The 27,353-nt window shown below is 35.2% G+C and overlaps 1 protein-coding gene across 5 annotated transcripts in view; it reads right to left on the bottom strand.

Annotated features, from left to right (window-relative positions):
* BCAS3 (BCAS3 microtubule associated cell migration factor) overlaps nucleotides 1-27,353 on the bottom strand; it is a 710,433-nt gene that overhangs the window by 385,740 nt on the left and 297,340 nt on the right. For all 5 annotated transcript variants that reach the window (XM_008011209.3, XM_037993644.2, XM_008011214.3 and 2 more), the window contains exon 15: nucleotides 23,755-24,019. In XM_008011209.3, coding sequence (XP_008009400.2) covers nucleotides 23,755-24,019 — 265 coding nt within the window. The remainder of the gene's footprint in view (nucleotides 1-23,754; nucleotides 24,020-27,353) is intronic.

Raw genomic sequence — 27,353 nt, 5'->3', positions numbered from 1 at the left:
CAACAACTCTTTCATGCAAAAAACTTCTTATTGATCTAATGTTCGTTTTATATCACTGTTCTTGACTGTTGATAAAAATTATCAACTCCATTTATGTGGTTAGCAATAGATAAGGCATTTAAAAAATGATAACCACAGTAAACACACATATAATTGTTTTTACTAATTCGAATTAAGTTGACAAATTTATGCACACAACAAAAGAATCCCCCCCAAAAGTCCTAATTAATATCTTATTTCTGAAACACATCCTAAAAGACATCTGCTTTAAAAATAGCATGGATTCAGGATAGAGGGAGAACTACCACACAGAATCTAATGGTAGCCTGAGAGGTAGTAAAAAGTCAAAAGTGCCTTTCTAAAAAATCATAACAAGATGACGGTGGCTTCAGAATTAGGATAATGGTTTAACCAAACGTTACTTCTTCCTTGGACACAAATCTATCTTTTTATATTACTCTATAGAATTATCAAGTTAAACTCTGATAAATGTCTCTTTTGTAAAATACAGGGAAAGATAAGAAATTCACGCAAATAAAATAAATCGTTCTCTATCTCCTCAATTTCCAATTCAGAATACACATTAAAGTTAACAGAAGCCATCTATACCTGTTGCAGGAATAACAAAAGACAGAATTCACAATACATACAAGATGATTTAGGCTACAACATAGAATCTTGTAGAAAATATGAAGAGGGAAATCACATTAAAATACCATATTTGTGGAAGAATATGAGAATAACTGCTTTATAGTCAAGCCATTCAAAGTAATTTATTATCACACTCTCAAGGCCAAAATAGATGTAGATAATTATAAAATTACTATTAGACAACTATGCTAATATTAATTTGAATTTGAAATCGGACTGCAACTTTATGTCACAAGCTGGTGAAAATTAAGGTATATCATATATATTTCACAACTAGTAAACAAATATTTGTTGAGTGCCTTAGCCTAAGATAACACTGTAAGGGACTGTTTTCCTTGTTACCGTGAAGCTTACAGTCTAACAGGCACCAACAGGAATCATTAAGTGCTAATTGCCTAGAACTAAAGATAAGGAGACGTGGGAACACCTTTATTTGGAAAAGGGCTAAAGGAAAAGGGCAAATGGGATATGATCTAGACTTTGAAAATCGGACAAAATATGGATAAGGGTAAGAGAGAAGGAATATTCTGGGCATCAAGGATAGTATGAGGGAAGCGTGGTCTAAAGGGATGCCATTATGGGAGGAGTAGTGAGGAATCTCTAACGATCGCAGATAAAATACTTCAGTTTTAGGAGGACCTCTCAACCGAGCCAGAGGAGTAGGAACTTAGGTTAAGTTCTTCAGAAAGGGAACAGTATAGATGTTGAAGTCATTGAATTTGACAGATAAAAGGAGTGGTCTAGGAAAATGAAGTGATTCATTAAGAAGTTCCAAATCTGTGGTTTAGCTAGGCACGACTTAAAATGTTTCACTCTCTCACCAGGATAAAGGACAACCTCAGGATAGCAAACAAAGAACTGTAGATCTATCCTTCTCAACCTGTGTTTATGCTGCAGAGTCCATTTGAAACCAGCACATCTGAGAGGGTAAAATAAGTTGTATAGGTTTTACATTCATGTTCATGTTCACAGGGGTGGTATCTGTCTTACATATTAATGGATATGGCTAGCAACTTATAAACACAGCTTTAATGAAACAATGGGTATATTAATAAAATGGTCAGTAAGGCCAAGATCTAAGAAGACAAAACTCAGAGAAAAAGCTACTAACTCTAATAGTCTTCAATAGCGTAGTTTCAGTAGTGAGGTGGAAAAGTCAGAGTTTAAGGAATAAGCAAAGGGACTGCTGATAGGATAAAAATCAAGGTAACAGACAGAAAACAAAGATTTAAAGACTGACACTGAAAAGAAGACATTAACAACGATGACATAATGCGCCAAGCAAAAGTTTCATTCAACCTTCGCTCTGTCACTTCACACTTTTGGAGGCTTATTGGTATCAGGCCCTGTTCTAGATTCTGAAGAAGTAAGTCCAAGGGACTTTCAAAGAGTTCATAATATAATGGTACGGAAAGACATATTAACAAAAAGTGAAAAATGGGAGAAAACAATGCTAATAAATACATCTGAAAAATGACTCAGGAACAAAAAGGAAGGAGTCACTTTTATTACTGTTTTAAAGGACAACTTAAAAAGGGAGAAAAAGTATACAAATTTTGAGCATAAAGGAGAGAATCTCTATCTTCTTATTTTGCTTTTCTAGTAGAAAATAAGGGAGGAGAGATGTATAAATAACATCAGAAGTTAGTAAAATCAAAGAGCTAGCTTAGACAAGAAATCTCAATAGCTGACACAGACATATAAATAATACACATTAAAGAAACAAATGAAATAACTACACAAAACAGCCTAACAATCCTTTATTCCAGGACCTATTGTTAAAATCTTTGGTTATAAATGATTTTACACTATTTATTCTGTCTTGGATTTTCTTTGAAAATGCAGCTAGAATCTAACAAACCTCCAGATTTATCCTTCACAATACTGAAGACTCCACCAAGATGCCTGGACTCCTGAGGATAGTGTCTTACAAGTCATCAATAGCAAATAGCTCAATAAATGTTTGCCGAATGAAGGAAATGTATTTATTTCCATATCCAGGACATAGAGAAAAATATGGCCCTATGATCTATAGAAAAAATAATTCTGGAGGGGACTCAGTACTTCAGAAGGTTGCCAGATGACTGGAGTCTGCAGCTTTCACTATTCTGCTCAGTCTCATGTTCACTGGACTAGGAGGTTAGACTTGATAACTTTAAAAATAGATCTTTAGACATTTCCATGTGGTTATATCAAGCCTAAATTTTCAAGCCAGAATTCTTCATTAAATCTCAAGCCTCTTAGTATAAACAAGTTCCGCAGGAAGAAACCTGCAGTGTCGGCCTTGGACCTGGATGAAGTCTATCGTTATTCTTTTACTTTGCTCCACCTCTCAGAAATACATAAGATACAAATAATATTTCTGAGATCTATGAAGAGAGTTACAAGGTATCACCTTCACTAACCCTTCTTTACTATACTCTTCTATTTTTTCCTTTATTGCACGAGTACAGTGAAAAAGAACAGAGGTTATTTAAGTGCAGTTTTGGTAGTGGACTGCATGAAGTCTTGAGATACATAAAATATTTCACACACCATTATACTTTCAAATTCCAGCTAAGAGGAGACCTGTAAGTGACAAATGCCATGGGAATGAATATTCTCACAGTATTTCTGGCACAAGCAGACAGAGGAAGTCCCAAAAATCTCATGAGAAAATAAGCTCATCTAAGACTCTCATCCCAGTTTTTTGGGCTTACTCTATATAGATAAACTTGCATAAGCCTCAGGCTTTTGGGTCTTTATCCAAATCCACTAGAGCTTTGATCCTTTAGAGGTTTACCAGTCCCCACGATAGACAGAGTTCTCTTGGGGGGAAGAAATTCCAAGTTCCAATAAAATGGTTTCTCAATAAGTTAAAGCAGGAATTCTATTTGGGGACATAAAATTATTTAAAAATCAGAATTTTTAAAACATCCCTTGATGTTAAAGCTATGATGTCTTGTTTTGTTCTGTTTTCAGTTTTTTGTTTACTGCTATTATTGTTTTTAATGTTATAATACAAAGCCATTAAACCAGAACCATTCACTTTGGGATTCAACCACTGACTTTCTGTGTTTATCTTCTAAAAGTTTGCAATTAAAAAAAAAAAAAAAAAAGGAATTATGAAAACAACTTGTTGTGCTCTTTTTTTTTCTGTTATCTTTTGGATAAAGGATATCTATAGGCACGTTGTACTTTGGGGGACACAAACTCTCCATCTCCATACTAACACATAGTTCCACTGTCTGCATATATGAGAATGACATGGTGTGATCTGTTTACTAAAAGTTTTGCTAACTTCAAAATGCCACCTTACTTAAGCTTTGTCCTATATTATGTTTTCCCAGACATTTTATACTATAAAAACACAGAGGAAAAATGGATTAAGTTGAGGATAAAAGTGAACAGAGAAAATAACAATGGGCTTTGTTGCCGCGCTGGAGGAACAGCTTGTCAGGTCAGCTTTGCAGAGAGGCATATTCCCAAACCAGTCATCATTAACAGACTCACTTCCACAGGAAAAAAAAAAAAGACAGAGTCTGAAAACTCCGGACAAAAGAAATCCCTGCAGACAAAGTAAAAACAAATTAAAAGACCCATTATAAAACACAGATGCTACAAGGAAAATAAACTTTCTAAGATTTACTGGGCTTTGACAAACTTGGACATTTGTGGAAAAGACATCAGCAGCAACTCCCAGGTAATGTAGCTGCAAAGTTAGACTCCTTTCTGTTTTATCTTTACCCTCTGTGCAGAAGCTGCCAGGTTGGTATTCTTAGCTTCTGAATGCAGTGATGTGAGAACATGTGAATGTGGCAAACTGCCAACTCCAAGAACTCTCTAAAGCTAGCAAAACTGAAATTGTTGAACATTTCAGATTATGTTAAATATTAAAGTTACTATCAGTGTATCTGTGTGTACATATGTATAGTTGTCTTTCTTCTGAAATGCAAACAAGAAGAGGGGAAATAAAGAATGAATGTATATGCATCCTTTCTACCTTTAAAAAATTTCCATATCTTACCATACTGTGAACAAAAGGACATAAAATCAGTTAAAAAATCATTAAGGAATCATATGATAATAGTTGTAGATCAGAAAGTACCTTAAAGGAGTGTCATGCCAGGGAGAGAGAAATTTTTGTTACAGGTTTCTAAAAGTTATTGTTAATGGAGGACAAAGAAAGATTCTTCAGGAATAGAAGGTACGAGAAACTAAGACCTACAATGGAATAAAGTGGGTCAAGTGAAACATTTGGAGGATAAAAAGAGCACTGTGCTTTTGTTGTCATTAGAGATATGAGGTAAACAAGTATAGAAATGGCAAAACTTCATTTGCAAAAAGAGCTAAAGGACACTAAGCAATGGTGCCCTATGAAAGAGCAGTGTTACTAGGAGATCCACATATCATTTCACTTATTCTTATCACCAACACAGACCTTATCCACTTTAGGCACTCCACTTTTCTGAAGGTTTACAATAGACATCTTCCTACAACTCAGTACTCTAGACTCCTACGACTATATTAAATTCTGTTCTCATCACCTCTCCATACACTTATCTACAAGACCCACTATGGTTCTAGGATATAAGCTCCTCACCTAGTGTCTTTGGTCTCCTATTTTGAACTCTCGCATTTTGAAATCGGATTACTGAGCCACAATGAAGGCCAAGGTCAATGTGACTCTCTGGCACTCCTCAGAAGACAATTCTACGAAACAACCCTAGTCCCAAATATCTCCTTTATTTTTGCCCTCTTTGCAACACTTTACCTATTCTAAGACATCATGTAGATGTTCTATTCCCTATAAAGTATGTTTCAAAAATAAAAACTAGAAGATGAGTTCTCCTGGGCAATTTTTTTTTCTTTTTTTTTTTTTTTTTGGTAAACTTTTGTCTTCTACAGAAGAGCAAAGCTTTTGGTCTGTTTTTAATATCCTGCTGTGGAATTGACAGGGATAAAAATCTAAAATATACCAAGGAGTTTAACTAAGTTAATTCTGTAGTTGAAAAGCTCTGACTTCTTGACTCTGTCCAAGAATACAATGGTAGCTTGTTTTGAAATAGTCACTGGAAATCTGGGCTCTGAAAAGTTAAAAACACTGCTTAGTTCTTGCTTGCCATCCAATCTAACATTAAAGCTTTTTCAACCAAACTCTCAATTATTTAATAAAAAAATACCCTGTATAAACGAGAATTTCCTGCAGGTAGGTTAATTTTGGTTGGGATGGGAGTGTGTGTGTCTCTCTCTCCACCTCTCTCTTCTCCCCTCTCCTAGATGAGAATGTCAAGCTTCCCAGCTGCAGTTCCAGGACTTTCACCCTCCTTTATGACCTTTTCTCAGGCATGTTCCAGTATAATCTGTAATCTACTCAAGTCGGAAAAGGAAACAGCAGCACCCTGGTGAGAAACAGTGCCTTCTGACCCACATACCAAACTGGGCGGAAGCAATGCTTGTTCACAGGAGCCAAGGAGAGTAGAACGCACAACTAAAAGAAAATGAATTTTGTGTGTGTTTGTGTGTGTGTGTGTGAACATAAACACAACAGTTTAGGTGACAATTAAAGACAGAAAATGCTGAAAGACAATCCTGTCTGGGCACTGATTTATTTTGCCTATAACTTTTTTTTTTGGAGGCAATCGATGGTGAAGTAAAAACACTGCAATTTTTGATGCATTTCAAGCAAAAACACTTGTTGCTTTCTTTGAGTAAAAAGTTCATGTCACCATAGACATCACTGTAGGTACTTTGAGAAAGGGTGGGAAGGTAGGAAGATGAGAGAAATCTCCCACAAAATGGACTTGGAAACAAGAATCCAATCTTTTTTTCTTTTTTAACGGGATGGGGATTGAGATTATTAATGATATTGTCATCACTTCTCCCCACTACATACAAAGTAGCCTGCATGGAACTTTGCCTAGGGCTTATTAAATGTCACTAGAATTAAAAGTGTACTTTCAGGAGAACTGAAACTGTATATATTTATGTATGAATACTCCAATAAATAATTTGCTAGGTAGTTTCCCTTTTCTATTGTGAATCCATTATCACCTGTTAATTATTATCTGAATGTGCTGGTTACTATAACATACAAATTTAAGTATTTTTCTTCTCTTAAAGCTAAACTAAACCCAATAAACTTAGAAATTTGATGCCTAAAAATTAAAAGTCATAAAGAAATAATTACTGTTGCTAAAATTCTAAGTAGAGCAAGTATAGTCGACACTACTCCAAAAGGTAACAAGGTGGGCCTAGAACAAGGAATATGGAAAACTTAGGAGGCAAAAAATTACCCTAGAAAAGAAGATGAAATCAATAGTTAGAAACAATGTTTATAAAATGCAAGAACACAGAAGGAAAAATAATAGAACTAGCTGTGAGGAAATCTACTGAAATATAAAAAATCTGTCTGAAAAGTTTCATGCAATTAAGTCTCAATCACAGAGTCAACCCAAACTTGTAAGTTAAATGAACAAAATATCCTCCCTCAAAGTGGTAAGTTCATTACTTATTATTCTTAGAGCACTCCAAGATTTTAGAATGAAGAAAATTTATTAAGAGTTGGTGCTCTTCATATTTAAGAAGGGTTAGCAATTTTTAATTCATTTTAAGTATTAGGATTGTAATCTGACACTCTTTCAACAATGAAAAATCAAACAAAACAGTAAAAAGACTATATTTAACATGAGAGGGAGGAAAGTAAATTCTTCATATGTATAAATAAAAATTAAAAAAAAACAGATCTTTGACCGTAAGCCTCAACCTATTTCTAAATGTATCATATTAAAGCACCCTCAAAATTTCCCACTCCTCTGAATCAAATTCGAATATAGTACTGAAACTAAGTTCTCAAAAGTGAGGAGTTTTAGCCTAATGAAAAATCCCCAGAATTAAAACTCCATAATCTAACATCCCTTAGAACAAGTCTGAGGTGAAATGTGCTCCCCAAAGTATAAGACCTCATTAAATTATTTCTTGAAAATACTCTATACTCAACTCTCCCATCTTTATCTCACAATGAATTTTCAGTATCAACAGAGTAAACAGAAATTCTTTACTGTAGATGGAAAAAATATGGAATCCTATCTTCTTGTTTCAACAAATGTGACTTTATTACTTAAACTGCTAAACATGCAAGATGTAGAAGTATCAGAAGTTGGTTCTGAGATAAACACTTTGTAATAAGATGAAATATAGAATTAGTTGCAAGATTTAAAGTGTATTTTCTTAGATCTGGAGAACTCAAAACTATTTAATTTTACATTTGCAGAACTTATCTTTATATACTTTGTATACCTATACATTAAAGAATGTACACTTAAGGAACAATTTAATATAAAATCAAAGTATTTCCTCTTGAATAAAAAGTATAGCCACAAAATGTAAGTAACTTTCCTAACAATCAAAACGATGTAAACTGAAAGAGCAAAGACTCTCTTCTCTCCACAGTCCCCTATTCTCCCGCCCCATCCTACAGACGCCTTCCTTCTTTTTACCCATGACTGTTAAGGATATTTTCTGGCTCTATTTCAGCATCATGACTCAGGTCATGAGAAGTGTCAAAGATGCATTTCCTTCAGATGGGAAAGAGCAACAGATTATAACAACCATACAAAGATGGGAGTACAGTACGAAAGGGCCAAATCAGCATTTTTGACAACAGGGCAGATAAAACCTTTTCTATTCACATATACTTTATTTCCAGTTTTAAAACATTTAAATATCTATCAAAATATGCTTACATATTTTACTCAAGATGAAAACAGGAAACCAATACTCCATTTAGCTGCCTAAATTATCAACTATTTGTGGAACAGTTTACCAAAAAAAAAAGAAAAAGAAAGAAAAAAAATCAAACTAAGCACACCACACGAATACTACTAGTTCAAGCCCTTCTCTTCTAAATTTACTTTTCCAAAAGTATGCCTATGACTTTACCTATGTACGTAAAACCTACTTTTACAACAGATCCTTGACAGTAAGAATCACAAAGAGGAGTGATACCACCACAATCCTCAGTTGAGACATAATGACTCTTCTTTCCCTGTAATTCCCTGCGAAGCCGAAACACTTTCTTAATCAGCTGGAGCACTGCCGGAAAACTATATTCTTTTATCAGTACTGTCATGCTATTTTTTCCCTCATCTATGGTTTTATCAAATACAGACACATTTCAATCTGCTCCAAAACTAGACCAGAGTGAAACACTATTGAACATTAATTAAGCATTCTTTACTAGAGATGGCTCTTAATACAGAAAATGGAACGCTCTATTTCTTCTGAAGCCAACAACAACAGTGCCCACGTTAATTCCACCTTGGTCCATTCTGAAATAGTAATTTCCCTCTTGTGCCTCATTCTAGCTTCAATATTCTCACCTGCAAAAACACATCATCCAATGTTAATAACTCTTTCGATGAACCTTAAATCCTTTTCCTTTTCTCATCCTCCTCCAAATTCAAAATGTCATTTACCTTATCATGGTAAGAACGTCATAATTTCTATTTCTATGCATAATCTTGGTATAGCCCTGATCCCAGTCTTGTTGTCCTTTTGTAGTTTACAACCATCAACTAGCAGATTTCTAGTTCCTGCTCAGATTTCAACCTCAGGACTATTCATGTCTGTTACTCTCAAGTCTGATAATTTCTAAATCTGTTCATATGGGTCAATCATTCAAACTCTGGCTATTACAAATCCTAAGAAGCCTACTCATTCTCTTCTCCCTCTCCAATTTTTCTCCAAATTAAAACACACACACACACACACACACACACATACATACACACACATATTTCAGATCTTCCTTTTGATAAGTACCTAAGGAAATGAACATTCACTTCTTTTCCCAAAATTTGTTGTTCTACTGATTTGCACTTCTTTATCTGAATAAGTAGTTTTTACATTTATTCACTTCAGCAACTAAAAATTCCATCTCCAGATTTCCATAGAAATATTTTTATTTCAGTGGAAAGAGACCAGAATTTTGACTTAACTGTCCTCCTAACTAGGGAAGTAAGACAATAATCAAATGCAAACAGGTTCTCCAAATCCTCTTTTTGTTATTCTAATCACTAGATAAAAATAATGTTAACTCCTTCAACTCCTTGAAAGCTAACTTCTAAGTTTATTGCCAGAAACTCTTCATTACCCGAACCCCATCCTAAACAGAGGATAGAAGAATTTCTTTGTGGGAGAACTGACCAGTGTACGTGAAAAGACCTATGGATAGTGACTATTTGAGGTATGATAATAAAATGGCATTCCTATCTGATAGACCACTGATACCTGTAAGGTGGTATGCCCTTCCCACATTCAAAAAGCTTCCAATCAGTTCCTGTATTGATTTGTTGATTAGCTGAATAAAAATTAAATAATTAATTAAAAATGAATTATCAAAAAATAAAATTTAAAAATAAAAATAATCAGTTAATGATCCATCAAGGATTCCTCATCACTGAGGTCAGTGTTTTGGTTCAATCGGTCTGATGGAGTCTAGGCCTCAGTATTTCTCAAATCTATCCAGCTGAAGTATAACGGACAGTTAAGGGTTGAAAACCACTACTGCAGATGGGCTTGGTGGCTCACACCTGTAATGCCCAGCACTTTGGGAGGCTGAGGCAGGCAGATTGCTTGAGCCCAGGAGATCAAGACTAGACTGTGCAAAATGGCAAAACCTTGTCTCTATTTAAAAACAGACAGAAAAGAAGATAAGAAAGAAAAGAAAGGAAAGAAGAAAAAGGAAGGAAAAGAAAGGAAAGGAAAGAAGAAAAAGGAAGGAAAAGAAAGGAAAGGAAAGGAAAAAAGAAAGTAGGAAAAGAAAGAAAATTGCTGCTTCGACATTAAAGATAAAGAAAACAAAAAAATTTGAAAAAGGAACTCAGAGGAAATGGAGATAATAAAAGGAGCACAAAAAAAGCTTCAAAATTTATAACTATCTCTTAAAGAGGTAAAAATATTACACATCTAAAATGAGAAAAGGCTATGATAATAAAAGAAATGTTCAAAGAAAATCATATTAAAAAGATTGCAGAAATAAAAATGCAACAAGAAGCTGGAAGATACGTTGGGGAAATTCTCATAAAGTTAAAAAAAAAAAAAGATAGAAAATAGACAAGACAGTTAGGGGCTCAATGTAGGAGATACATTATTCAAGTAATAGGATTTCCAGGAAAGGGCCAAAAAAAACCAACTGAGAAAAAAACTGAAGAGTTGAAAGAAGAGGCCTCTGGGGAATGACATGCGAGAGTGGGGAGGATAGGACAAAAAGTGCCTTCTTTCATTATAAAATTATATTTTTGACTTTTATAATAAATGCATGTATTTCTTTGATAAAAAATAAAAATTATATTTAAAGAGTAAACAACAACAGTAAGTGTCCAATCAATGTTAATAGAAAAGAGTAGATAACTATTAGCCCTTATAATGCCTCAATGCCTCAAAAATGAAGTTTAATCACTCTGATATTATAAAGTATACAGATAACAAGTCCCTGAATAGCAACAATAGAGAATTTAAAAATTTAGCATAATGACCCCACATACTCAAATGATATAACTAAAAAATTTGCCTCTATTCAATCAATGGTATTCACTCATAGGAACTGGGTATCTGCATGTAGTACTCAGAAAGGACATTAATTGATAGTAATATATTTCCAAAGTCGAATTTTCTAAGAAGACGTTGAAGAATAAATCACAGAAAACATAATAAAAAGGAAGAGAGGCTATTTAAGATCTGATAAGACATTAACATCCCTAGTACCTTAGGGTTCATGCCAGGGTTGCCTTGATTACAATTAGAAAAGTTGAGAAAATATTGCCCTCTAGAGGCATGTCTCATTAACCATTTAAAAATAAAACTATTTTCAAATCTGGAGTTATGATTTTTGCCCATGTAAAAAATACATAGAAAAGTAAAAATATTTCCACAAGCAGTAAAAAGCAAAGAAGAAATTCTGGATTAGTTTCAAGGGGTAACTACATTATCTGGCATTTATTTAAAGGCAAACTTACAGAGAAAAGAAATGTGTTATATCCAAAATGAAATACACAAAAAGATAAAATGTCTAAATAGAGTTTATTTGGTTTTAAACTATTTTTAAATTAATTTTCATAGCACTAAATTTTAAAGTATAATTTAGAGGCAATATAATATCGGGTTTCCTTTAAAAGATATCCCACTGGTAATTTTATTTCCCTCAAAAACTAAGCTATCTATACCTTTCTCTCAATTTTACTGAGAACCTAAAACTTCTCTTTAAAACCCTATTTAAAAACAACAACTGTACAATCTTCATTTCATAGCTTCTCCCATTAATTATTCTGAAATGAAAGCATCTTGTTTTCAGGAAGGTATTACAAGGTCACTCTTTTCTATCCACTTTCCCTAACAAACTCATCTGCTCTGTCTTGAGAAAATAGTAAATGTCAAAACTAGCATAGTGTTATGGCAACATTTTTTTAAAAAAGATGATAAAAGAACTTGAGAAAGCAAATTCACCAGGATTACTTTAAATTTGAAAACAACAAATGAAAAACAAAACTGCATTTGAGTTAAAACAATAAAGTACACGTAATCAGTAAAAACCCAGGTACTAAACTAAGATATACCCCCACAAGATTTTTCTCCATTTAACATGTTTATACTATTTATATACTCTATGTCATATGAGGCATAAAATTTAAAGCAGAGCTACAGTGCACTTGATTGATTTTTCTTGGCAAAAATTAAAACATGCACATGGAAACTTCAATCCACAAGTAAACAGTGATGTGGAAAGAAAAGTCAAGAAACATCACATTATCATTGATTCTCTTAAGTAGGTGAAACTATATAAGGCTGACATGTGCGGTTGCTTTGTATTTACAATTGTGATGTGGGCTGTATCAAGAAAACTACTGATCAACAAAAGTTAAAATTACAATAAACCATCAAATGAAAGCTATAAACAGAGTTTCTGAGTGGTAAAAGGAATGCCTCATGCAGTTGCTAAAAAGAAAAGTGATACTTCCAGTTTTGTAAAAGCACTTTACTGAAATATGGAGGCTCCAAGTCCAAGAAATGAGAGGCTTTGTACAAAGGTCTCCGAGTCTCATCAACCACTTCCATTTAGAAAAAGCAGAATCTAGAATTCAGATGCCAAAATCTATGACTCAAAGATGACTACCCCTCTGAGGATGAACAAGTTAATAGGAAAGGAGACACTTCCAGGAACTCTAGAGAACTGCAGAAGTGAATCCAAGATCTGTTTGTTAACTCAATGGAAATTGCAGGAAGAAAACAAATTCCTTAAAAGTCCCATGACACAGTGAGCTCTATATTTCTGAACCTAAAATGGAAAACTAATTTGTAAAATAAAGAAATGGCAAAGGCTCAAGAATAGGTGTATTAATTTATAAAACCATATTTCCTGGTGTATACAATTAAAATGAGCTAAAACCAATTAAAATGATAATACTGCCATCACTTTTGGTTTTATATTGGTGTAGCAATGTAGCAACTCAACTGATCAATATTGAGCCCCATATTGTTCTAAAAGCCTTTAAAGAATAAGTCCAAAATTATTATATTTAATTTACTCATTATTTAGTGAATTACTTATTTATTCTGTTTTCTGGATAACAGGTACTGTACCAAAAATATGAAAAATGAATCAGTGCTACAGACTCTCACATTAATAGCAGTATCAATAATGATACTAATGATAGCAACTACAGTAATCCTCCACTGAATATTTGATATGTGCCAAACACTATTTAAAGGGCTCTGATTCTCATAGTTACTCTATAAGATTGGTAATATTATTATTCCAATTTTACAGAAAGAAAAGTAAGGTGCAGATAGAATCAATAATTTGTCTATGGTTACAGAGTTAGGAAACCATGGAACATAGATTCTACCACCAGGGAGTCTGATTCCAGGTCCTCTAATTTCCTGACCAAGGAAGTTTTAACTTAGTCATCAACAGTATCAAAAATAAAAGTAGACTCAAAATAGTAAGAGCCATCTATAACAAACCCATAGCCAACATCATACTGAATGGGCAGAAGCTGGAAGTATTCCTCCTTAAAAACTGGAACAAGACAAAGATGTCTACTCTCACCACTCCTATTCAACACAGTACTGGAAGTCATAGCTAAAGTGATTAGGTAAGAGAAAGAAACTGAGGGCAACAAAATGGGAAAAGAGGAAATCAAATTATCTCTCTTCACCAACAATATGATTCTATACCTAGAAAACTCTAAAGATTCTGCCAAAGACTCCTTAACCTGATAAATTACTTCAGTAAAGTTTCAGCATACAAAAATCAGAAGCATTTCTATACAACAATAATATTCAAGCTGAAAACCAAATAAAGAATGCAATCCCTTTAAGAAAGGCCACCAAAACATCCCATAAAATACCTAGAAATACATCTAAGCAAGAAGGTGAAAGACCTCTACAAGGACAACTACAAAACACTGCTGAAAGAAATCACACATGACACAAACAAATGGAAAAGTATTCCATGCCCATGGATTGGAAGAATCAATATTGTTAAAATGTCCATTATCACCCAAAGTAATCTAAATATTCAATACTATTCCTATCAAATTACAGAATTTCACAGAATTAGAAAAAACTATTCTAAAATTCATGTGGAACCAAAAAAGAGCCCAAATAGCCAAAGCAATCCTAAGCCAAAAGAACAAAGCCTGAGACATCGCATTTCTTTTTTTTTTCTTTTTTCTGAGACAGAGTCTTGCCCTGTCACCCAGGCTGGAGTACAATGGCGTGATCTCAGCTCACTGCAACCTTCAGCTCTGGGTTCAAGTGATTCTCCTGCCTTAGCCTCCCAAGTAGCTGAGATTACAGGTGCACGCCACCACGCCCAGCTAATTTTTTTTGTATCTTTAGTAGAGACGGGGTTTCACCATGTTGGCCAGGATAGTCTCGAACTTCTGACCTCATGATCCATCCGTCTTGGCCTCCCAAAGTGCTGGGATTACAGGTGTGAGCCATTGCGCCTGACCTGAGACATCACATTTCAAACTGTACTACAAGGCTATGGTAACAAAAACAGGACAGTACTGGTGCAAAAATAAGACACATAGACTAATGAAAAAGAACACAGAACTCTGAAATAAAGCTGCACTCCTAAAACCACCTGATAATCTTCAACAAAGTTGACAAAAATAAACAACGAGGAAAAGATATAACTATTCAATAAATTATGTGGAGAAACCGGCTAACTACATACATACAGAAGAATTAAGCTGGGCTCCTACCTCTCACTACATACAAAAATTAATGCAAGATGGATTAGAGACCTAAATGTAAGACCTGAAACTATAAAAATTCTAGAAGAAAACCCAGGAAAAACTCTTCTGGACACTGGCTTGGGGAAAGAATTTATGACTAAGCCCTCAAAAGCAAATGCAACAAAAAAATTGACAATTGGGACCTAATTAAACTAAAGAGCTTCTGACTATCAACAGAGTAAACAGACAACCTACAGAATGGGAAAAAATACTACAAACTATGTATGTGAACAAAGGACTAATATCCAGAATCTATAAGAAACTTAAATCAACAAGCAAAAAACAAATGACCCCATTGAAAGGGGCATTTAGACATGAACAGACACTTCTCAAAAGAAGACATACAATGGCCAAGAAACATATAAAAATGCTTATCATTAATCATCAGAGAGATGCCACAATGAGGTACCATCTCACACCAGTCAGAATGACTATTAGTAAAAAGTCAAAACAACAGATGTTGGTGAGGCTGCAGAGAAAATAGAACACTTACACACTGTTGGTGGGAATGTAAACTAGTTCAGTCCCTGTGGAAAGCAATTTGGAGATTCCACAAAGAACTAAAAATAGAATTACCATTTGACCCAGAAATCCCACTACTGGGTATACGCCCAAAAGAAAATAAATCATTCTTAAAAAAAAAAAAAAATGCACTTACATGTTCATCACAGTTCTATTCACAATAGCAAAGACATGCAATCAACCAAAGTGCCCATCAATGGTAGATCAGATTTTTTAAATGTGCTACATATGTACCACGGAATACTATGCAGCCATAAAAAAAAAAAAAAAAAGAATAAAATCGTGTCCTTTGCAGCAACATAGGTGCTGCTGGAGGTCATTATCCTAAGTGAATTAACATAGAAACAGAAAACCAAAAATGTCATGTTTTCACTGATAAGGGAGAGCTAAACGTTGGGTGCATACAGACACAAAGATTGGAACAATAGACACTAGGGATTCAAAAACAGAGAGGAAAAGGGTGGGGAGGTTGAAAAACTACCTATTGGGTACTATGTTCACTATTTGGGTGATGGAATCAATAGAAGTCCAAACCTCAGCATCAAGCAATATACCCATGTAACAAATCTGCACATGTACACCCTTAATCTAAAAATTTTTAAATAGTAATAATAGGTAGAAAGTGGAAAACAATCAGTACAGATAAAGGGTTTACAGAAGGAGTAAATATATGAAATTCAACACTACTTTTAGAGGGAGAAAGTACATCACAAGCTGGCCTTGAAAGATGGGGTTGAATGTGTACCTGAAGAAGTAGGGAGAAAGTAATTCAGGTGTAGAAACATGGTATTGAAGCTGGAAAACAAAGACATGTGATTAAATTTACTTAGGGCACAAATAATGATGGAAGATATGCTTTATTCATTCAAAAAAAAAATTTACTAACAGGTGAAAGGAATGCCTATTCTCCTAGAGGACTATTTCTTACCTTTGCCTTTCTCCTCAAAGCTCCGATACCTGCACCCATCCTCACTATGGGTGCAGGTATCGGAGCTTTGAGGAGAAAGGCAAAGGTAAGAAATAGTCACTTCCATTTCCCTATGAAAAAGGAAGCAACATCCTCTGTCCCCTCTACATTTTCCTCATTTTCCTGCTTCCCCTTACATTAATGCCCTCTGAAACACTTGTCAACACTGTCTTTTCCTATTCTTACTAAAATCCACTGGGACCAGGCACCTACCATCCCACCAAAAGTGTTCTTATCAAAGATACATGTCTTTTACACAAGGGGTTCCCAACTCCTAGGCGGTGGACTGGTACCGGTCTGTGGCCTGTAAGGAACTGGGCTGCAGAGCAGGAGGTAAGTGGCTGGCAAGTGGGCATTACCACCTGAGCTCACCTCCTATCAGATCAGCAGCAGCATTAGATTCTCATCGGAGCACAAACCCTATTGTGAACTGCACATGCAAGGATCTAGGTTGCACACTCCTTATGAGAATCTAACTAATGCCTGTTGATCTCAGATGCAACCATTTCATCCCCAAACCTCCCACCCCTCCCAGCACTGGCCCATGGAAAAACTGTCTTCCACGAAATGAGTCCTTGGTGCCAAAAAGGTTGGGAGCCACACTTCTACATTACTAATTTTAATGGCCTTCTGTCTTTTTCTCAGTTCTTGTCTTCATTGATCTATCAGTAGAATTTAACACATTAATCATTTCCTTCTTTCTAAAAAAATTAATTCACTTGGCCTCTAGGATTTCTCATATATAGTTTTCCTTTGTATGTCACTGGCTACTTAATGTCGGAGGGCCCCAGGGCTCAGTCCTGGGACATCTCTTTTTTATACTCACTTACCTACAAGGTAATTTCATCTCGTTTTTGTTTCAGCTATCATCTATGTGTTGCAAACATTTATCCCTATATAAATGACTGCTTTCCACTGAACTCCAGACTCATATAACCAACTACCTACTTAACATCAGTAGGAGGTCAAAGAGACATCATATTAAACTTAACATGTCCAAAATTCCTGATCCTGTCCCCATCCCAAAACCTGCTTTATCCACAGCATTCTCCATTTCAACTGACACCAACCCTATCCTTCTCGACACTTAGGTTAAAAGTCTTACTCGTTATCTTGACTCATCTCTTCTTTCATACTTTACATAAAATGTACCAGAAATTCTGATGGCCATACCATAAAAAATATATCAATAATCCAATGACTTCTCACAATCTTCACTATAAACAACTTACTCCAAACCTCATCTTTTCTTGCCAGAATTTTTGCAATACTCTCCTAACTGGTCTCAACTAAGTTTCCACCCATGTCCATGTACAGACTGTGTGTTCTCAACACAGATCTCCAATCTAGTCTTGCCAAAACACAGTATTATCATGTCACTCTTATTCTCAATGCCCTCCAGAGCCCCCCTCCGCCCTGTCCCACATCTCATGCTGCGTGAAAGGCTGACAATGATCTGCCCTCGTTACCTCTCTGATCTCATCACCTATTATACACCTTACACCATGTGCTTCAGCCACACTGGTCTCTTTATCATTCCTTGAACATTCCAGGCACACTCCCACCTCAGGATTTTACACAGGCTGTTCTACACGAATTTCTCTCTTACTTCCATCAGATCTTTGCTCAGATGTCATCATCTCAGTAAGGCCTATGGGAAGCATACTAATTTCAAATTGCAATCCTCCCTAGGCATTCCCTATTCTTCTTCCCTCACTTTTCTCTGTAGCTCCATGGGAACACGGACATGTTTCTCTCTTGTTCAATGCTAAATTCCTGTAACTCAGAACAGTGCCTGGACACAATAAACACTAATTAATGTTGTTGATCAAATGACTACATCTTAGAGATGTTGATTTTTTTAAGTTGTTACTATGAAAAAAAAGCTCTTCATTCTAGCAAGTAATTATTTAAATCTAAATTGTTCTTCTTAGAACAACTTCTAAAGATGTTTTAAAACTCTTGTTTAAAGCCTTAGAATCTGGTCGGGCGCGGTGGCTTACGCTTGTAATCCCAGCACATTGGGAGGCCAAGGCAGGTGGATCACTTGAGGTCAGGAGTTTGAGACTAGCCTAGTCAACATGGCAAAACCCAGTCTCTACTAAAAATACAAAAATTCGGCTGGGCATGGTGGTTCATGTCTCATCCCAGCACTTTGGGAGGCCAAAGTGGGCAGATCACTTGAGGTCAGGAGTCCGAGACCAGCCTGGCCAACATAGTGATACCCTGTCTCTACTAAATGTACAAAAATTAGCCAGGCGTGGTGGTGGGCACCTGTAATCCCAGCTACTCAGGAGACTGAAGCAGAAGAATCGCTTGAACCCGGGAGGTGGAGGTTGCAGTGAGCCAAGATAGTGCCACTGCACTCCAGCCTGGGAGACAGAGCAAAACTCTGTCTCAAAGCAAAGAAAAAAGAAAAGAAAAAAAAAAATTAGCTGGGCATGGTGGCATGCACCTATAATCCCAGCTACTCAGGAGGCTGAGCAGGGAAATTGCTTGAACCCAGGAAGCGGAGAATGTAGTGAGCTGAGATGGCACCACTGCACTCCAGCCTGGGTGATAGAGCAAGACCCCATCTCAAAAAATAAATAAAGCCTTAGAATCTATATCAATTGCCAAGATACAAATAGAAACACCAAAAAGACTTTGTGCTCATGGAGGTCAATCTAATAGGAAGCCTAGACATGTCAATGAATAACCTGCATATTATAATACGATAGAAGTATGCAGAACATACCAATATCAAGGTTGACAAAGACTACAAAAAGCAAAAGAAGGCTTAAGAGAGGCAGTAATATTTTAGCTTGCTTAGTAGGCATTCAAAGAGGTAATAATAGTGTCAAATAAAGAAAAGCTGCAAATGGAAAGTTATCAAAAAATAAATACATGTGGCATATTCAAGGAAGGGTACAGAAATCTAGGTATGGTTAGACAAGAAGCTGGAAATAAGACAGGACATTTTCTAACCTTCTAGGAATATGGTGAGACACAAAGATCTTAAGCAGAAAATTGGCAGATCATATTTATGGTTAACAAAGGAAGTGCTTATGATAGTAAAAATTTGTTAGAGATTACTGATATAGATGAGGGAAAAAATGATGATCAGGGATTCTTAATCATTTTTGTGCCACAAACTCTTTGGACCATCTGGGGAAGCCTGAGGAATATTTCCCAGAATAGTACTTACAAGGCATGGGGAAAAGACATATAATTACAAAGAAAATGAACTATATTAAAGTACAGTAATCAATATACTAAAAATAAAGTGTTACAGTAATGTATATAATCAATTAATACTAAAATATTATATAATCATAATAATTTCACAGTAGTGATGAGTAAAAACAATATTTTAAAATATATTCAATAATGCAAGGCACTTCGAGATATATATTTCAGATATAAAGTGATATGAGTATCTCTGCATTTTCTATTGGTAACAGTCTCACAAGCATGGTTAATATTTTTGTCATGTATTTTCCATGTTCATAATAAAAATGAAATGCTTACTTTTGGTTAAAGGATAGTGAATATAAAGATGTAAATTTTCTTCCTATCCTGTTCATGGATCACAAGAACTCCTCAACTAGACAGAGTGGATGTTCGGGCAACAAGATAGGAAATGGAAGAGATATTTATAAAGAATATATTTCAAATAAATAAACATCCTCTGGAAAGTTAAAAAAAATTGGCAAATAGATAAAATAATCCTAACCTAAACTGGATTGGGTCCAAAGAGTAAAAAGGAAATACCCCTACATCAACTGTTATTTAACAGTTTCCTTTACTTGGCTAAAAAGAGCACAGACAAACAACGGTAATACCGCCAAAACATGATTCATTTTCAAGATGAATCCCTCCCTGTTCAATGGTTTACATTGTTTTTGACCAGCATCAGACTGTTTACCCACACAAACTGTAAATACATCATTTTTAGAACTAACCAACAACAATGCCCATTTTGTTATGACATGTAAGATACAAAAAAACATGAAGAAAAATGACCATCACTGTAAGGTCCATGCTTCAAAAATGAGAAAAACTACACAGAGAAATAGACGGAAATAAAATTTTAAAACGTGTTATCTATCAGGAGGAATAGGTTGTCTGAAATTCCTTGCTTTCCAAAGGAAATCTTAAGTACAGCAGCATAGTCAAACAGTGTAGATTCTCCTCTCTGAGATTTCTGCAAAAAACATGAGGAGAGACATGAAAGCAATAAAGCTCAGCGAAAACAGTATATTTTGACTTGGAAATCTAGTATTGCTCTTTAAGTACTGTCCTTTTACAAATGACAAAATCCCTCATTGGAACTTTGCAACCTTCAGCAAAAGTATATTGAAAGATATTTGTTCGCAGTCATTTAATATATGTCTTTTCCTATGGAATAGAAGATCCATGAGGGTAGGAATGACCATAATCTTTTGTGCATATTATGCTCGAAGCCTAACACAGAAACCTCTTATGTGGTTTGCCAAATAAAGAAGCAAGAATAAGAACAAAAAAGAAGCTCAAGGGAATATTTTCTGAAGACATATAAATGTAGGGATCACAAGTTCTTCTTAATTTACTAATACATCTGTGGCTTCTCTTATTGACCTAGCTGCCCCATGTGTACAGTGAATCGCTTTGCCAAAAGATTTTGGTAAAATTTTATGTTAAGAAAAACATTTAACACAAAAAGAAAAGCCCCCAAAGAACCTATACTACACATCTATATAGAGAACACAATTTTAACACTAACACCAAAACATGTAACTAGTTAAGTCTGAAACAAAACGTCTTACAAATAGCTGAAAATATCAATATCTCACAGCTTTCTAAATTTTATTTTATAAAAATTCTATTTTTTAAAAATATAAGCATTGTTTTTTCAATTTTTATTTTATGTTCGGGGGCACATGTGCAAGTTTGTTACATGGGTAAAACGGCATGTTGCTGAGGTTTGGTGTACAAATGATCTTGTCACACAGGTAGTGAGCATAGTACCCAACAGGTAGTTTTTCAACCTTCACCCCCTCCCACTCTCCTCCTCCAGGAGTCCCCAGTGTCTACTATTCCCATCTTTATGTCCATGTATACTCAATGTTTAGTTCCCAATGACCTTTTGCATCTAGGACTGATTCTAAAAACTTTCAACCTTAAATATCATGGGTCACTAGTTAAGTTAAATACACATGAATAACAATCATTCTCATTAAAAATAATAGAACAAAAGCATAAAGTATGATCTCAGGAGTAGAGAGGTCCCAGTTTTTTGAGTTACAAAAGTCCCAAGGATAACATTTACCTATATTTTTTCAGTCTATCTTAAAGCTTCCTACAGTATGTATGTGTGTGTATATACACACACACACATCTGGAATTCATCAGATACTACAAAAGAATGTGTAATGTGGTCAGTATAAAAGCTGAAACAAATTAAGAAAGGTACATACTCAAAAGAATTACAAAGAAGTACTCAAATACGTGAACACACATATTCATAACAGACTATTCACAATAACCAAAAGGTAGAAACAACCCAAATGTACATCAGTGGATGAATGGATCAATTGTGTTATATTCCTACGATGGAATATAATTTACCCACAAAAAGGAATGAGGTGTTAATATATACTACAACGTGGATAAACTTCAAAAACATTATACTAAATGAAAGAAGGCAGAAACAAAAGGTCATATATTCTATAATTAAATTTATATAAAATACACAGAACAAGTAAATTTAACAATCTACAAAGCAGAGAGTGGTGTTTGCTAGGGGTTTAGGGGAAAGAAGAATGAGGAGTAAGTGCTTAAAGAATATGTGGTTTCCTTTTGGAGTGAGGAAAATGCTTTGTAAACAGAGGTTGTGGTGGCACAACATTATGAATGTACCATCACGTTTACATGGCGAACATTATGTTATGTAAATTTCAGGTCAATTAATAACAATGACTTTCTGTGGTAACCATAATCTCTCTATATAAGATTCCCCAATCTTGAAAACCTAATATGGTCACCCATCAAGGGAAATCTGCAATGCTCCAGAAAAGCCAACGTTTTCTATCATTCTAGTGAGAATGAAATGGTACAACCACTCCCGTGTTATTTATCAAGGTTAAGATTCATCTACGTTATGATCAAGAATTTCCACTCAAAAATTAGTATACATATTATCCCCAAACCTGAAACCATGCAATGTACATCAGCAGTAGTAGAAAGGATAAATAAATAGAAGTACAATGGAATAAATGAGAGCTGTAAATAAATGAACTAAACCTACCTGCAACAACAAAACTTAATCTCACAAATATGTTAAAGAAGCCAAAGATATCAAAATATACACACTCTATAATTTCATTTACATAAAATGGAAACAACAGTGTTTAAGGACACATGCTTAGGAGTAGAACTATTTTAAAAAGTAAAGAAGTGGTTGCCATAAAAATGAGAATTGTGGTTTAATGTTATGCAGAAGGTATGCAAAAGAGAGATTCCAATAATGTTCCATTTATTGATTGGGATGATGGTTACACAGCTACTTGCTCTAAGATAAATTACTGAGATACACTATTTTTTGTTTGTTTTTCCTGTGACACACTAGCAGAAATCCCACCAATCCCATTTTAAAATGAAATGCAGCCGGGCTCGCACCTGTAACCCCAGAACTTTGGGAGGCCGAGGTGGGCGGATCACAAGGTCAGGAGTTCAAGACCAGCCTCGCCAACATAGTGAAACCCCATCTCTACTAAAAATACAGAAAATCAGCCAGTCGTGGTGGCAGGCACCTGTAATCCCAGCTACTCAGGAGGCTGAGGCAGGAGAATCACTTGAACCTGGGAGGCAGAGGTTGCAGTTAGCCGAGATTGCGCCATTGCATTCCAGCCCAGGCTACAGTGCAAGACACCATTTAAAAAAAAAAAAAAAAAAAAAGCAAATGGTGCTCTATCTAAAATACACATTACCCATGACTATTTCTTTCCAACAATAAATACTTCTTAATAAACTACAGTGTCCCATTGAACACAGTGTTCTGAAAGAGAAAAGTAAAAAGGAGGTTCAGTTCCCTGAAGTTATAAAAATAGTTCCAAGTTTTATATTCCATAAATATGATACCAAATATCCCTTATATATTGAAACAGGGAGTTAAAATAGCATGGTAAAGATCATCATTACTATATTGGCTCCAATTTATTAAATGATTTAATAATTAAGAATTTCATATAAGCCTAAGATCTTCTTTTTATATGAACAGACTATAACAAGTTTAGTTTTACCCCAGATCTGTAAAAATAAGGACAAAGGGAAGGAAGATTCAAGACAACAGTGGAGACAGAAAATTACCATGCAAGGGTGACCCAGAAGGGCTGCTTGATAGACCTGGAACAGGGCTACAGCGACCTCCTTGCTTAGACGTCAGTTCTTGTTCAATCTCTTCCAGTCCAGCACTTTTCTGGAAACGGCTCATGCGATTCACTACTCGTGGTGACATATGTGTACGAACACAAGGCTGGCCACCATAAGGGTTGATGGGGAAAACGTGGGAAGTACCCCGGAGAGTACTGACCACAACCCAGCGACAGTCATGGCTGAAGCAGATGTCTTGTACCTAGAAATGAGATAAGAAAAGATATAAAAATGTCTCAAACTACTTGGATTTATCTAAGAGTATCACACATCACCAAATATGAATATAAATGATTGCCTCATTATCAAATGTACCTAAGATCAGGTAATAAATAAAAATTTATTCTACAGATGAGTTTCACAATGACTGCTGACCAAAACTCCATTAGGTAGAATGTTACTCCAATAGTCAGGGATACAGCATCCTGAAGAGAGGTGAAATGCAAAGAAATTAAGATCTTAAAACACTCAATGCCCTTTGCCCCCCAACACACACACATAACTGATAACAATAATAACTCATGTATCAGCAGTGGCTCATGTATTTGCAAGCTTTTTCTATAAGAGGCCATATGGCCTTATAGGGTGTAAAAGCTCTACTGTCTGTTGCAATTACTCAGCTCTACTCTTGGACTGTCAAAGCAGTCATAGAACATATGTAAATGAATGAGTGCAGTTATGTTAAAAAAGCAAAACAAAACTTTATTTACAAAAACAAGTGGTGAGCCACAGACCTAAGCCAGGGAAAGTTAATTGGTATGACACATCATACAGTGAATAAAGAATCTCCAGTATTTTTGAATTAGCAAATTGAATTTACTACCTTTATCTCAATATCAATCAACTGGTGACAACTTGAGCAAAAATATCTCCATTTTACTTGTTTGAGAAAAAAATTAAAGAAAGCTAAGGAAAATTTGATACTGTTATAAGCATTTTTAAGCATAGCCTCTAACAGGAAAGCAGGTCACAGATACTTAAGTTTTCTACACTGACTAAATTAATTTTCCACCACCTAAAACAATTGTCAAATAGTGTTTTTAAAAATCCAGACAAGAGAAAAAGCACGGTAGAATAAAGATATTTGTGAATGAAACTTAACATGAAAAAATATACGGATACAGTGAAAGCAGTACCAAGAGTGAAGTTCATAATTATAAGCACATAAATAAAAAAAAGGAAAACTTCAAATAAACAATCTAACAATGCATCTTAAAGAACTAGAAAAGCAAGAGGAACCCAAACCCAAAATTAGTAGAAGATAAATAATAAAGATCAAAGCAGAAATAAATAAAATTGAAATGAAGAATACAAAAGATTAACAAAACGATAAGTTGGTTTTTTGGAAAAATAAACAAAATTGACAAATCTTTAGCTGAACTAAGAAAAAAAGAGAGAAGATTCAAATAAATAAAATCAGAGATGAAAAAGGAGACATTATGACTGATACTACAGAAATTCAAAGGATCATTAGAGGCTACTATGAGCAATTATATGCCAATATGTTGGAAAATCTTGAAGAAATGGATAAATTCCCAGGCACATACAACCTAACAAGATTGAACGATGAAAAAATCCAAAACCTGAACAAACCAGTAACAAGCAATGAGACTGAAGATGTAATAAGTCTCCCAGCAAAGAAAAACCCAGGACCAATGGCTTCACTGCTTAATTTTAGATGTTTTACCAAACATCTAAAGAAGAACTAATATCAATCCTACTCCAACTATTGAGAAGAATAGAGGAGGAAGGAATACTTTCAACCTCATTCTACAAAGCTAGTACTACTCTGATACCAAAACCAAATACATACATCAAGAAAGGAAAGGAAAAAGGAAAGGAAAAAAGAAAGGAAAAAGGAAAGGAAAAAGGAAAGGAAAAAGGAAAGGAAAAAGGAAAGGAAAAAGGAAAGGAAAGGAAAGGAAAGGAAAGGAAAGGAAAGGAAAGGAAAGAAAAGGAAAGGAAAGGAAAGGAAAGGAAAGGCAAGGCAAAACAAGAAAGAGGGAAGGGAGGGGAGGGGAGGGGAGGGGAGGGGAGGGGAGGGAAGGGAAGAGGAGAGGAGGGGAGGGAAGGGGAGGGGAGGGAAGGGGAGGGAAGGGGAGGGAAGGGGAGGGGAGGGAAGGGAAAGAAACCTACAGGCCAATATCCCAGGTGAACACTAATGTAAAAATCCTCAACAAAATACTAGTAAACCAAATTCAACAACACATTAAAAAAAATCATTTATCACGACCAAGTGGAATTTATCCCAGGTATGCAAGGACAGCTCAACATACACAAATCAATGTGACATGTTATATCAAGAGAATAATGGATAAAAACAATACAATCATTTCAATTGATGCTGGAAATACATTTGATAAAAATTCAACATTACTTTGTAATAAAAACTCTCAAAAAACTGAGTATAGAAGGAAAATACCTCCACACAAGAAAAGCCATGTACAATAGACCCACAGCTAGCATCTTACTGAACAGGGAAAAACAGACAGCCTTTCTGCCAAGATTTGGAACAAGACAAGGATGCCTACTTTTATCACTCTTATTCAACAAAGTACTGAAGTCCTAGCCAGAGCAATCAGACAGGAAATAAAAGGTATCCACATTGGAAAAGAAAAAGTCAAATGAGCCTTGTTTGCAGAACATATGATCTTATATTCAGAAAAGCCTAAAGACTCCACCAAAAAAACTATCAGAACTGATAAATTCAGCTAGGTTGCAGGATACAAAATCAACATACAACAATCAGCATTTCTACATGCCAAATGTGAACAATCTGAAAAAGAAATTTACAAAATAATCCCACTTACAATAGCTACAAATAAATCACTAGCAATTAACCAAAGAAGTGAAAGTTCTCTACAATGCAAACTGCAAAACACTGATAAAAAGTAACTGAAGAGGACACAAGAAAATGGAAAGATATTCCATGTTTATGGATTGGTAGAATCAATATTGTTAAAATGTCCATACTACCCTAAGCAATCTACAGATTGAAGGCAATCCCTATCAAAATGCCAATGACATTCTTTACAGAAACAGAAAAAACAATCCTAAAATGTATACAGAGCCACAAAGGACTCGGAATAACCAAAGCGATCCTGAGCAAAAACAAAACAAAACAAAACAAAACAAAACAAACTGGAGGAATCACATTACCTGACTTTAAATTATACTACAGAGCTACAGTAACTGGAACAGCATGGTACTGGCATAAAAGCAGACACATAGACCAATGGAACAAAACAGAGAACCAAAAAACAAATCTACATACTACAGTGAACTTACTTTCAACAAAGATGTCAAGAACATATATTGGGGAAAACACAGTCTCTTCAATAATTAGTGCTGGGCAAACTGGATATACATATGCAGAAGAATAAAAATAGATCCCTATCTCTCACCATACACATAAATAAAAATGGATTAAAAACTTAAATAAATCTAAGACCTCAAACTATGAAACTACTACAAGAAAACATTTTGGGAAACTCCTGAATATTGAACTGGGCAAAGATTTCTTGAGTATTACCCTA

Source organism: Chlorocebus sabaeus, chromosome 16 (assembly GCF_047675955.1).
Source record: "Chlorocebus sabaeus isolate Y175 chromosome 16, mChlSab1.0.hap1, whole genome shotgun sequence".
Taxonomy (NCBI): domain Eukaryota; kingdom Metazoa; phylum Chordata; class Mammalia; order Primates; family Cercopithecidae; genus Chlorocebus; species Chlorocebus sabaeus.
This window is presented reverse-complemented; position numbering and strand designations above follow the sequence as displayed.